Source organism: Etheostoma spectabile, chromosome 8, assembly GCF_008692095.1.
Source record: "Etheostoma spectabile isolate EspeVRDwgs_2016 chromosome 8, UIUC_Espe_1.0, whole genome shotgun sequence".
NCBI lineage: Eukaryota > Metazoa > Chordata > Actinopteri > Perciformes > Percidae > Etheostoma > Etheostoma spectabile.
The window spans coordinates 15,031,911-15,046,015 of NC_045740.1; the positions used below are offsets into that span (position 1 = coordinate 15,031,911).

At 40.1% G+C, this 14,105-nt stretch overlaps 1 protein-coding gene across 8 annotated transcripts in view; it reads left to right on the top strand.

Annotated features, from left to right (window-relative positions):
• The window catches only part of LOC116693604 (transcription factor SOX-6), a 113,845-nt gene that overhangs the window by 37,388 nt on the left and 62,352 nt on the right, over positions 1–14,105 (top strand). For 7 of the 8 annotated variants that reach the window (XM_032522664.1, XM_032522668.1, XM_032522667.1 and 4 more), the window contains 2 exons: positions 1,572–1,793; positions 4,854–5,064. In XM_032522664.1, coding sequence (XP_032378555.1) covers positions 1,575–1,793; positions 4,854–5,064 — 430 coding nt within the window. In that variant the 5' untranslated portion in view covers positions 1,572–1,574. Of the gene's footprint in view, positions 1–1,571; positions 1,794–4,853; positions 5,065–7,593; positions 7,614–14,105 lie in introns of those variants that run through there. The other variant, XM_032522671.1, reaches the window with a different exon arrangement.

The following is a 14,105-nucleotide window of genomic DNA, read 5'->3' on the forward strand; positions in this document are numbered from 1 at the left end:
GTGTGTGTGTTATTACTTAGCATGACCAATTAGCCACATAAAAACAACATGAGGTTGAAAATCCTTTAAAGTGGGCTTGTGTTTAGATTTAAAATAAGATTTCAGGGCTGAGATTAGGCTACACATGAGGAATAAATGTGGTCAATGAAGGTCCTCATAAGTATAGTGCAACAAAGGGAAGTCATTACAGTAAATGATGTATTAGCCTAATGACTCTCTTAGCCTGAGGCTCACAATAAAAAAGAGATTTTTTTTCCACTGAAACTCAGTAGCACGGCGTCTGCTTCTTTTTAACAGCTCTGAGGTGATGAGTGGCCTTGATGCTGCTTAATAGATTAATAGATTATCCCCATGGCAGTATGTGCTTAATGTGCATGTGTGGGCGGAACATTCAGCATGAATGTATTGCAGTCATTAAAAGTTGCTCAGAACGAGTGTGTCCGATTAAAAGGCATGATATGTACTTTCAATCGCTTGTGTGTGAGTGAGCTGTAATTACATCATCAGCCATCATGTGTCTGCTTTTTAAATAAAGTTGTGGTTCTGAATGAACTATTCAAATACGTTGTTGTGAAATCTCCACCTTTTAGTGTGTGTGTGTGTGTGTGTGTGTGTGTGTGTGTATTTGACATGCTGAAAGAAGAGCACCCAACATTTTTTGGTAGAATTATAGTAAATGCTGAAACAAAGTATGGAATAAAACAGTGTACATTACTATGGGCTACAGTTTATTAAGCGTCATATTAGATTAGATTAGATTAGATTCAACTTTATTGTCATTACACATGTACAGGTACAAGGCAACGAAATGCAGTTTGGGTCTAACCAGAAGTGCAATAGCAGTAAGTGCAGGATATATATGTGGATATGGATATATATGGATATCATGCTCGATATTTGATGCATCTAAGGTAATTGTAAAGTCCATCTGTCTATCCAGTTATAGCCTTAAAATGGCAAGAACACACTTTTTTATAAACCTTTTGCAACTATATGCAGAACATCCTCAGAAAGTGAAAATAATAAATAAAAATGCACCAAAGTACACATTAACATTTTTATTGCACTTTTCTGAATTGATAGCAACAGTAGAACCAGCACAGGCACAAACACAGAATTTAATAAATACATTTTTAAGAAGCATGCTTAAGAAGCATACCTACAATAAGTATATAGTAAACAATAACTACTAAAATATGATTTAAGTCAGGTATATGTAAGTTTACTTTATTAGTTGCATTATTCTATAGTTACAGTAAGGAAATTAATGTCAAATTAATACCGTACTCTGATGTACCAAAGTACCATAATCTATGTTCACTGTAAAATGGAAGAGATGTTGAGAATGGTGTATTTTACACATTTTATAAACAAAAATATTAAACTTTATGTAATAAAGTGCTTATTTTTCACTCTGGGAAAGAGTGTTTTTAAGTCCACCTTTCCTTTCCTTTCCTTTCCTTTCCTTTCCTTTCCTCTCATTAAACTATCCTTAAATGACATGTGGCAATGCACCGGTACAAACTGTGGCCACATATTAAACATATAAACCATTTCCTCTTTTCCTTCAGAGAATGATGTCTTCCATGCAAGCAACGCCTCCCTTTCACCCACCATCTGAGGAAGAGGAAGTGATGGGTCAGGACAATGCGGCCTGGGCCAGCGAGGAGCGAGAGGGCCCAAAGGAGACACCGTCTCCCTCTTCGCATGACCGACCCCACCCGGACGAGCTGCAGCCAATCAGAGAGAAGCTGACAGATGCTGAGTGGGAGAATGTGGTGCCTGCTGCGATGGTAAGAGCTGAGAAATTGGCCATGTCTTATGTTGAGATATGTTGCTATAACTCAACTCTATAAAACAAATGTGGTCAGTGTGTACACAGTGTACGCACACTCAGGGCACACAACTCATAAAACACGCATGAAATACATGCAGGGGTACACAGGGTGTGCAAATTCTCATGCATAATGATGATTGTGCACAATTGAATGCACGCACACACACACACATACACACACACACATGAAAGATTGTACACACACACACACACACACACACACACCAGTGGTCCTCTCTGGTCTGTGTGCTGCAGGCAGTGCTGTAGGCAGCCCAGTGAGGCTTCACCTCTAGAGAGTTATAGCCCTTGGTACAGGCCTTGGTTCTTCTTATCTCCACAGCCTGTTTTTGTGTGTGTGTGTGTGTGTGTGTGTGTGTGTGTGTGTGTGTGTGTGTGTGTGTGTGTGTGTGTGTGTGCGTCAGTGAGTGTGCGTCAGTGAGTGTGTGAGACGGACTGTGTATTTATGTATGTATGTATGTGTCAAGGTGTTAGTTACTTGGCTCCAGGTACTGTTGGTCCCTAATGAAAGAGCCGTGTTTGACTTCAGCCTTTGAGGAAAGTGGAAAGTTCTCAGAATGTTGTTTCCTTATGTATCAATGTTGTGGCAGGATGCATTTCAAATTTCCCAAACAAAAGTTCTATTCATTTTTTAAAAAATTTAAAATGTTGGATTGTGTGATTTTACAAAAAAAAAGTTGTATTTTCTGTTGTTGTCTTGATATTATAACTCAATTTTGTTTCTCAGCGCACAATCAGAACTTTAAAGGCAAATAAATACAACAGAAAACAAGTCGTTGCATGCTGTATGCACCACAGGAGTCTGACAAGAGCCTATAATAAGGAAGTGATTTTAGAAGTTGTTTTGTAGTTTTTTCTGAATAAGAAAAAAAGAATGAAAAGGGCAAAATGAAGGTTTTATCCACTGGTTAAAAGATTAAAAATAATAATATGAAAGATGGACAAGGTGACGACAAAAACGGTGAAACACCATTCCATTCGCAAACAAATTAAAACTATGGTGGATAGTTTCTGTCGCCATGAGGAATTCTAAGTAACTGTTGGCACGTCTACGTGATACAAGCCTTCCGTGATCACGCCCTGATCCCTCCTACACACAGCTGCTAGCCAAGGAGGACTTAAAAAAGGAATTAAAAAGAGTGATTTAAAAAAAATGATGGTTTTCAGCGTGCAAAGGTTGCCGGACGAGACTAGTTTCTGACTGCAGCCACACTGAGAAATACAGAGAGAGTTGTGTGGACCTGATAACTTTGTAGTGACTCATTTTGGCAATGGCTTGAATGTAATGGACGTTCATTAATATCAAAACGTCAACGCTTTAAAGCAAATATTTTTGGGGAGAAAAAGTTTCAAGTCCATTGTCCAACAAGTGAAGGACAGTTTTTACAGATTTCTCTTAAATGTGTCTTACATTACAAAGGTGCCCAATGTGAACAAAGTTGACGGTATTACACATCATTTTCCTTAGTGTGTAACACATTTTTGAAAAGCTATAAAGGAACAGATAGTTCATGAACCCAAATTTTAGATTTTCTTTGTCAAATATTTCCTTTTCATATACACGAGTAATGCCTTTGTAGAGTGATTGCCTTGCTCAAGGACAGCTAACATCACAGTGTAGACATGGACAGGCCTCAATTATGCTGCTCATGATAAATCCTTGGTAGCATTATGCAGCTGAATAAACACACCTGAACAATCCATGAGTGACACACTATCTCCTAATCCTTATTACAGAGGCATCTTCCGCCTTAAGACAAAGTGAACAACAGGGCCTCCTGGAGTCATTTCAAGGGTGTCTTAAGATCCCGCTGTTACTTAAAGCCCCTTGTCTTTGAAACATAAGCCTCCTAAAGTTCTTTGAGATCCCCCCACTCTGTGAGGGGAGGAGAAATCATCCAGAAATAGCCCCGGTGTTAGAACACCTGTGCTACAGTGTCTGTTGTTGGGACAATATGGTCGTCTTGAAGGGCTTATGTATCTTTTGGTAAATATAGACTCCTTGTGCCTCTCACTTAACTCATGACCCAGCTGAGCAAATTGTAATGAAACAGAAACACTCTGGTCCTTCAGCACAAACTAGAAAAGCCAATCAATGTAGTTACTGGTAAGTAGGGCAAGAGCCGAGCTGGTGGTAACTGTCCCAACAAGTAGGCTTCTTTGTGGGTTTGTGGGACTTTGCCTGCTTGTCAAAACATTGGAAGAATGTGGATCCATAATTATTCCAGGACCATAAAACAATAAATAATACACCAGTACTTAATTAGAGCTGTATATTGTAAAGTTTTCAGGGTAATAACGACAGAGGTCCAGGGTTTCGGGACTTAAGAGAAAAAACATTACATTAATTTAGAAATCAGTGTTTTAATTTGTACTTATCCAAGGTTTTTGTTCGCTGACATTCACAGTATTTTCACAGTATTTCTATGTTGTGGTCAAGCCCTTCCTTGCCTTAGTAATGGGTCTTCATTAGAGAGGGAACAGCCGATAGAAGACAGGTAACCTGGAGCTATATTGGGAATGACTTGCAAACCAGGTTTCACAGCCACCCTTTAATTTTTTTAAACCTTTCAATTGCAACAAACACTGACATGTATGTTTAATAATAGAGTCATAGATTCAAGAGTAGACCCAACCAATTGAAAGAAATGTAATGTGGTGAAACCACGAGGCTCCCGATGACAGATACATTGAGTACTCATGACGCTCTGTCAGTAGCAAAATGAAATCCAAAAATGGACCTTTCCCTGTGTCACACCAGCAAGCCCATGCCAAAGAAAAGCACTGCTGAGAAAGCATCAGCTATTTCCAAATAATCACTTAAGCATATGCAGTATGAGGTATACGAGCTGTGGGATGTATTTGTTGGGTCTAAACCAAATAGAAAACAAGTCAACGAAAGGACACAAGTTTGCAGCTTGCATCAAACCCCCATCAGTGCTGCTTGTATATTCCAGAAATTCTAATCTTGGTTCTCTTATTTGTCGTTTCTTCCCAGGACAATGAAAGCAGTAAAGGCTGCTCAGTCTACTCCTACCGGACTAACTCTACCTCTCCACCCAAGCCAGAGGAGTGTTCCAGGGATCGTGGGGATCCAATGATCAGCCTCACCTTTGGGACGCCGGAGCGCCGCAAAGGAAGCCTTGCAGACGTGGTGGACACACTGAAACAGAAGAAACTTGTGGAGCTGACCAAGACAGAGCAAGACGGTAGGCCAAAGTTTTTAGCTTAATGCGTATGCATTGGTATGTTTCTTGACGTGGTTGGGTCAAACAAACAGGACTTTCACTCAGGAGACCCCTGGGTCTGATTATAATTGAGAATGCAATTTAGTTTTAGGCTCCAGGAACGTCATTTTTGAGAAGATAGAGTTGGTTTTTGTATGTCAACAGAAATTCAGATAAATTATTATAGCCTCAATGGACTAACACAAGGCAGTAAGCTAGAGCATAGACTGAATAGCAGAATATAAACAGCAAGTAAATAGTTAACAGTCACGGCTATAATTAAAATAAAATGCAGATTTCAGGTTATAATTCTAAAGAATGTTTAACCATTGTTGATTTTCAACAGTTTTGCTTTGGATATAACTGGAGTGAAGGGCTAATAAACATAGTTTCAGATCAGAGTTTATTTCCCTCACAGTTAATAGACAGGATGCTGTTGTCGCTCATTTTCTCTTCACTTACGCACAAAGCAAACAGAGAAAACAGCCTTACCTGTATTTTGTTTTCCCTTTCTGAACACATCCTCTCCACAGAATCTTTGAACATCTAAAATTACAACTGACAGATCCTTTTGCTCGTTAGATCATAATATCAATCAGTGAAAACACAGGTTTCCCTTTCTCCTCGGCTCCTCTGATCCACACCACTAACACAGGAAAGCGCTGGAGTCTCCCAGCATGCCTCAGCCTGTCGCTTCTCACCCCACAGCAAGCCAGATCTAAAACCATCTAACACCCCTCTTTACTGTAATGTGCACATAGTAATCATGATGATATCAGAGGAGTGCTTTATCTCTCTCATTTAAAGGTTTTGCTTTGTTATTGATACAGTAAAGTGAGCCAGAATGGGACAGCCAGAGGCAGAATACAGCACACAGTGTCTTTAGTTGAAAGACAGGTAGCTCTGCCTCTTATCTACAGTACGGAAACCGGTTTAAAAGGAAAAAAAAAACTTGTGTGTGAGCGTGTTCAAATGTGTTGTGACATCTTCCTGTCAAATCAAAGGGGACATGGATGGAAGGAAATGCTGGGGGACAACTTTAAGAGTGTGTCTCATTTACTTTTCTTTTTTTTTGTTCTATCACATGTATAGGTTTCACATTCTCTCCCATCCAACGACTAACCGGGCTCGAACCTGCTAAAGTTCTGAATCTGCTTCTTTTTAATCTCATGCTGGGTTTCTGCACACAGTCAGTCAGTTCAAATCAAATGTTCCTGTTCGCGGCAGTTTGTTCTAAAATACGCCATCACAGTGAAAAAAAAAAAAAGAATTCTTAGGAGTTATTATTTTTTCTTTATTTACTTAAATGAAATACTGTTTTCAGGTCTCTTAATGGGCCGAGGATAATTCATACCGTACATGTCATATTCAAAACAAAGGTGGTCAACAATTCAATTCAATTTTGATTCAATTCAATTTTATTTATAGTATCAATTCATAACAAGAGTTATTTTGAGACACTTTACAGACAGTTCTAGTAGTTCCCTCTAAAGCAAGCAACAGTGTGACAGTGGCGAGGAAAAACCTGGGACAGACCCAGGCTCTTGATAGGTGGTGTCTGACGGGCCGGTTGGGGTTGAAATGAAGAGTGGCAATAACAGTCACAGTAAAAGATAATAGAAAAGTGACAAAAAAATGTTTCCTCTTCTTAATATCCTTTGTAAAAGTGAGTGTGTGAATGTGTTATATGTTTTGTTACCTTGGGGAACAAAGTTTGAAGTAAATATAGCAAATAGCACACAAATGCTATTCATGTCATGTTTACAGTGGGGGCACAAATGAAGGATTCCTATTTAGATTCAGATTCTGGGAAAAAAAGAGCATGACGTTGAATTTGAGATTTGGGGTTCAGCTTCTAGCTTCAAAATAAATACACGCAAATATGTGTAAAAATATTTTAAAAGATACACTTTGTTTTGGAGACGGTCCTGTTTAGTGTCTAAAAAAAGACTGGTTGTGCATGAGTACAAAAATGTTCAGCAGCCCATTTTACACACAGATACATCAGCAGCACCACAGTTATTTCTTAAATACAGCCTGAAATATTTCATCCAATGACGCCCAAAGATGACTCAGATTTCCTGGACATTTTTCCTCTACTTTGGAAAATAAGGAAGAATAACACCCCCCCAGCTTGATATTGAGTTTGTCTCTTCGTTTCCTAATTAGCTGCTATCCCTGAGGACTAGTGGGCATTGATCCCACTGCAAACACTCAGCAAAGACAAAGGCAAACAAGATAAGCACGTGCAATAAAACCAGGCACACTGAATCATACACTGTTTAGCATGAATAATAACTCAAATGCCCAAAGCGTTCATGTGAATTGATGTGATCCTTGAAGATGCATTGCAAATTAATAAGTTCATGCACTGCTGTGGTAATGCATTTCATTTTGAGCCTAATGCAAGCCTACATATGGAGGGTGACAGATCACCCCCCCCCCCCCCCCCCCCCCCCCCACACACTAATGACTTTGGTTAAAATGAGAGGAGGTGATCAATAGATGACAGAGGCTGAATGTTTCATTAGGTGAGTTCTCCTTCAGTTCCATTCAAAACTGTTGAGCGATAAAACTACACATCCTTTTTTCTTCTTCTTCTTGTTTCTCATTTGTCCATTTTGTTGAAATTACTCTTTTTTTTCAACTTGTTCTTCTTCACTATATGATGATGGGATTGCTGTTTCTCTTTCTATCCTTGAACCTTTGAAATTGGCACATTTTTGGAATACCTCTCTTTTACAGGCAACCTTGGTCACATGCTGATTTAAAGCTTTGTTGTGTGTCACTGGCAAAGGCTAAGAATTCCAAATTCATAATCTGTCAGTTTTTGTTGTTTTGTGAAAGGTATGTAATGCAGGAGTGTAAGGCCAACCTGCTAAGTAGGCTTATATACTGATTCCTGATGTGGCACACACTGTGACCGATCACTTAAAGTTCCACAAGTGTATTCCATGTTGTTTTCTCTGGCTCTTCAGTGCCATGTGTTCACTTAGACTGACACTTTGAACATGGCCTATCATCACAACTCAAACGATAAGAACATTAAAGGCTGAACAATGCTGTTCCTTGCCTTGTCCTCCACCTCCCGCTGAAAAGAGTTCAGTCAGCTGAGCTCTCCCAGGTTAGATTGGCTGTATGATCAAATAGAACAGAGCCTATTAGCCACAGAGCGCTCACTTAGCCTAACATGGCTGACCCCTCTGTGCACTGTAGCCCTGAGCTGAAGTGTGGATGATGTCGTTGTTAGCCTCCGCGCTGCACTCACCCCCTGTCGGCACGCTGTTAGCCGCCTGCAACTCAGAGCAGCCCTAAGTGCCTGTGACAGTTCTAATGAATAGACTTGCCTCACTTTGCAATGTAGGAAAAAAAAAATCCCCCAAACTGCCACCTCAGCTTTTAAAAGCTTTATCAAGTAGTCTTTAAGATTGTGTATTACCACACAGCTGGTTGCTGCACATATGTCCTTTCTGCCTTTCACAAGATACAAGCCTAGAGGATGAAGGTCTGACATTTTCTTGAAAACTTTGTGTTCATATTGAAATGTGCCTGCATTGTGTGACGGCTTAAATACAAAAACTTCATACAAAAAGCTTTATTTTATACCGTTATAGCAATTAGTACTTATTCAACTGGTAGACTGGTTACTGAATGTAATGTTAAAGGCCAGCCTGAGGGAACATCAGAAGAGAAAATGTGGGCACCAGACATGTTGTGGAATGGAAACGCTCCTCCATCCTCTGTCATTTTGTATCTTAAAATAAAAGATAGAGAGGATGAGAAATAAAAGGCTGTAATAAACGAGAAATAAAAGAAATAACCCAAACAAAAGCCTGCCTCTTAACATTGATGGGTTCCTCGTTAGCGGTCATTAATGGGAATTCACCCGTCCCTGAGTCCTCAAAAATGCAAAAATGGAAAAAGCAGTCAGGAATGGATGCATTTATCGGAATGCCAAACCAAACCATTGTGGGATGCTGCCCGATAGACGTTAAACCCAGTGAAGTGTGCAGTCAAGCTCCCTCAGTTTTGATGACTGAATTATCATTATCAGTATTGGTGTGTCTCCCTGGGGCCGACCTGCTGTTAACGGGGCCTGGCATGGGCAGGTTGCCCTCGTGCCAACTTCTTCAGCCATCCAATGTGCCCAGAGCAGCTCTGGTGCCTGGCAAACACTTAACATCACTCTAATCCCTGCTCACGCCAGAGCCCGTGTGAATTACCATGCAATTCACGTATTTCATTTGCAAATGAGATCGGTCTCAATTAATACTACACTGTACTTCTGTAAAGAAGCAAAGTGGACACCTGTGTGTGACTAATTTATGAATTCAACTAAAGTACGTAAACTGGACACGGGTTATGTGTCAGAAGATCTTTGACACTATAAGAACAACACATCTACTGTTGAGATGCATGAGAGCATGCAGACTGATTGGATACAACGAGGCTTCAAGTCAGGCAGTGTACAACTCATAGATTTGATGCGACATTGCTCTCTTATGTTTTTTTTATGATCCCGGGACATTCTCGGTGTTGACAGGCAGTCAGAGACTATTTGACAGTTACCCATCAGTCTTACAAGGCATTGGTCTCAGAGAATTTTCCACAATATAATAAAGAAAATCTCGATCAGATCCAAAAACACACTAGCCTGGAAATCCAGACCCAAATCCGACAGATTAAGGGTCTGGTCTCGAGTAATGAAAGTGAAAATCTGGAGGGGCGGCACAAAGCGTGCATTTGATAATCTCATTGCAAGCAATTGGATGACACTACGACCAATCACAACACGAGGTGGCGTATCTAGAGCCCTGTACACTTAGCTAACTTGTAGATTAAACTATTGTCATCTGTTTAGCTCACCTCTGGCCCGCCGATATCAGATACACCGATGTGATTGATGCAGCTCGGCTACAAGGGCATAGTTAATGAGCAGCATTACTTGATGCCAGAGTAACTCTCTGAGCAAATTCAAATTGTGCTCTTGCAAGAACTCTGGATTTCCAGGGTAAAAACACACAGTTGTAAAAAAACAGCAGATGTTGTTGCTACCTCAAGGCACACACTAGGTATTCATAAAAGCCCAGACTAATGATACTGTTTCATATTTGTGAACTCCACCCACGGCCCTTCCCATCATATGGAAATGGCCAACACCGCAACTTCCAATCTGGCATTAGTGGCAACATGATGCATTTCTGGGATCCAACAAACCTGGCTTTCTGTTTATAAGTCATCATAAATGTCTTGACTTGATTAATTTTTGCGGAAACCTGAACTCATAATTAAGTGCAAAACACTAAGTCATTTTCCATTTTTGTCTGCGAATGTCAGCAATTCCCGATTAGAGGGCCTGTAAACATGTTTTCTCAATCAACTTCTCATGATGAGAAATGGGTTCTTATGTCTGAACTGAAATCAAAAACCTTTTTGTGGAAAAAAAAAACTAAAAAAGGATCATATTTTTATCAAAATCAGATGTTCATGTTGTAGTGGCAGACCATTGTCACTCAAATCTCATCAAACACACCCACACAGTCCAGATGAAGCAGATTACCTGAGTTTTAAGGTGTTAATCTCTTTAGATAGATAGATAGTACTTTATTGTCCGTATCCACGGAGATTTGTCTTGCAATACAAGCTCCATCAATCACAACATCAGCCAATAGAACAAAAGCTAAAAACACATCAAAAGTAAAAATATAACTAGATAATTAATTCATTAATATGAGGGGGGCCTTGGTCTACAAGCGTGTTCTTAAATAGCCATAAATACATAGATGAAAGTGTGTGTGTGTGTGTGTGGGGGGGGGGGGGGGGGGGGGGGCTATCACTTCTTTGCTCTCCTGTGTTGATTCAGCAGAGATACTGACAGAGGAACAAATGAGTGTAAATAAAACCTAAGGATTTTGTTTTCAAAATTTGAAAAGTTATTAAAGGAAGTAATTTAGACAGGCTTTAAAACCTTGTAGTTTACTTTTCATTTAGCCGCTTAGAGTCAAAGCCATTGCGTCTTAAATATATTTAACAAATAAATTGCACCACAAACTACATGTTAGAGAAAACAAGTTTGCAGTTCACCAACTGTATCCTCCACACCAACACTGTCAGGTGACCTCTGGCAGCTTCTGGTGCAGCAGCTGTTTTATGAGCCTTGTCCATGTACTATGTGTTTAAGCCGGTATTGTCCAGTTTGGAGGAGTCTGCTCTGTGCCTTGAGTTGAGGCCAGGCCAGAGCTGGGCAACCCAATCACCCTTATAATGGCTTCCACAGCTGGAAGAGGAGGTCAGAGCGAGGCCAAGCCTTCCTCTGACCCTGCTTCTCTGTAACAATAGAGACATTCTGCAGGGCTTGGCTTTGTTCTCTCTCACTGCTGAAAGCCTGTTTCAACATCTCTGCTGTTACCGCCACTCAAACTGTGGAGAGCATGCAGGGGGACTAGTTAGTTGGCGAGTTTGGAGCGATGTGTATTAATATGCATCCTCGAGTAGTGTACCTCGCATTAACATTAACACCTGTGCAGAGGTGGAAAGAGTACAAGCATATTCTAAAAGTAAGTAAAAGAAAAAGTACTATTACTTTGCTGAACGTTTACTTAAGTACAAGTCAAATTACCGGTATGAAAATCTACTCAAGTACAAGAAAAAAAGTAGCTCATTTAAAGCTGTTAGTTTGGTCTCTCTGGCGAAAAACTGCTTACACTGCATAAAAAAGCCGTTGCCTTTCTTTCACTTGAAGCTGAAGTGGTCGCTCAAATATGACCAGGGGTTCATTTCCTTCGAGTTCAACTTCAGCAGAAATGAACGGGGTTTCGCTTTAAGCTTGGTCTGCACCTCTGGTGTCTGACTTGTCTGTCTCCATCCATGCACAAACTGGTGCAGCCCATCCTGCCCGTCATTCACTAAAGTAGTTTCCGCTACACAGTGTTTTCCTTGCATTTTTTTTTTTACTCTGTAATGGATTCAAAATGTAGCGAAGTAGAATACTTCAAACAAAATATACATAAGCAAAAGTAAAAAACAAAACAAAAAAACAACTCAATTACAGTAGCGTGAGTAATTGTAATTTGTTACTTTCCACTTCTGCACCTGTGCTGCAAATGTTCGGCGACGCCTTACCTGAAATAAAACTTTAGCCGTGATTATTCTTTCTCTTATAGGGGAGCAAACTGACCTTTTTTTTCCATTAGCAGCTTAGCTACTAGCCCAGGCCTGCCAGTGACACTGTTTGAAGGTTAAATCAGCCGTAGGCTTTTTCAACTAAGCTGCAGATGAAGCTATAGTGCACGACCAAACATTGAACTTAAGCGAGCCCTGTGTGCCGGACCAGTTTGTGTGTGATTGTGTGTGTGAGGGCTTATTGATTCATACACTCAGGTGGAAGTAGTTGTGATGACAGTTTAACAGGCGAGTGGGGTCGGCCCCAAGAGTTAAGCTTATTGGCTAATTAACAAGGTCTTGGCTCTGGCACTATGTTTGCCTTCCTCTAGGGGATTGGCAGCTTGAGCTGTGATTGTGTGCAGGTATGGGCTTTGTCTGTGTGTGTGTGTGTGTGTGTGCGTGTGTCTTTGTGTGTGTGTGTTTCTGTGTGTGGATTAGTATTTAGGACACTGGTGTGTAAAACACTGTCAGACTTAGCCATATTAGGAGCAACAGGCCAGCATTGTGCATGTATAGGCTGTATTTGTTCCAAATATAAATTTCCTTTTTAATCTACTTATGTATATGCCTGTGTTTGGTGGTCAGTGCTGGTCTCCTCGGCTCTGCCAACAGGCCGACTCCCCCTGGACAACTTGTGGTCGGTTTCAATCTCTTCCTCTGTAATTGATAGGGATCTCTTTACTAATGATCAGCCACAGCCTGTGAGTCTTGACTACAAATACAGTCAGCGGGATATGCCTGGTATCACTCTTGTGCTCAGTTTGGCTGCAGGCCAGCCAGCATATGGTACGGGCGCATGCAATGTGGTTTGCTGGAACGGTTTTGAATGTCATCCAAAAGAATCAGATTAGATCGAGAATTTCAGTTAAATGCCAAATTGTTCACCTGATAATTTTACATCCGGCGAAGGTCGACATGATATAACTGTAGGCTAATGAAAAAACAAGATACTGCCTGTGTCAACGCCAAGACAGATCATGTTTGATGCCATTGGGGTGTGTTTGACACAGCTCTTCAAAGAGGTTGACTGTGATCAAAACTGTCTCTATTGAACCGTGACACACACACACATGGCTTTGATATGCAGTACGCTGCATCTCTAATTAAGTTGTCCAAAAATGTTGTTTTCTCTGAAACAAGTAGGACAAACATCTGCCCAAATTGGTTAAAAACATTCATGTTGTTTATAACATGATGGGATATTTGAGATTAATTTTAGTGTTTTTGGGAAATAAATAGGGATCAATATTTTCTATCATTATTTTTTTTTTAAAACATAGCTGTGAATTTATTTGTCTTTATTTTGGATATTAAAACAAAAATATAATAATAATGCAAAAAAAAATAGAAATACCATTAGCAGCACAATTAATATAGCATCATGTAAATTTATCTAAAGGACGCTGGTGCATAATCCGAACATCTTTTGGATTTTCACATTCTGATAGTGGATGCATTGCCTAAACTGTAAACCCAGCTTTACTGTAAACTACGGTGAACATTGTGATCTGGATGCGGGAAACTCTGCAAAACCAGTTCTAAATGATCTTCTCTTGTAACATCTTATTCGTAAAACATCAAATTTTTCACAAAAACAAAATGTAAAAACCAAAATCGTTAGGTGAAAGTGTACTGATCTCATTTTAAGTCTGAAATCCGGTCGGTTGTAAAAAAAAAAAAAATGTAAAAGTTGCATTGCCACAGATGATATAAAGAACTGATGCTTATTCTTTCTTTCCCATCTCATCCTGCGTACATTTCTGATATGGAGGTGTCGAACAAAATCGGGTTAGGGGGTGATTTTGGTTTCAGACTGCCATGTTGGATCTACTTTCCTTTTTTCCCTCTTGATCAGCTGG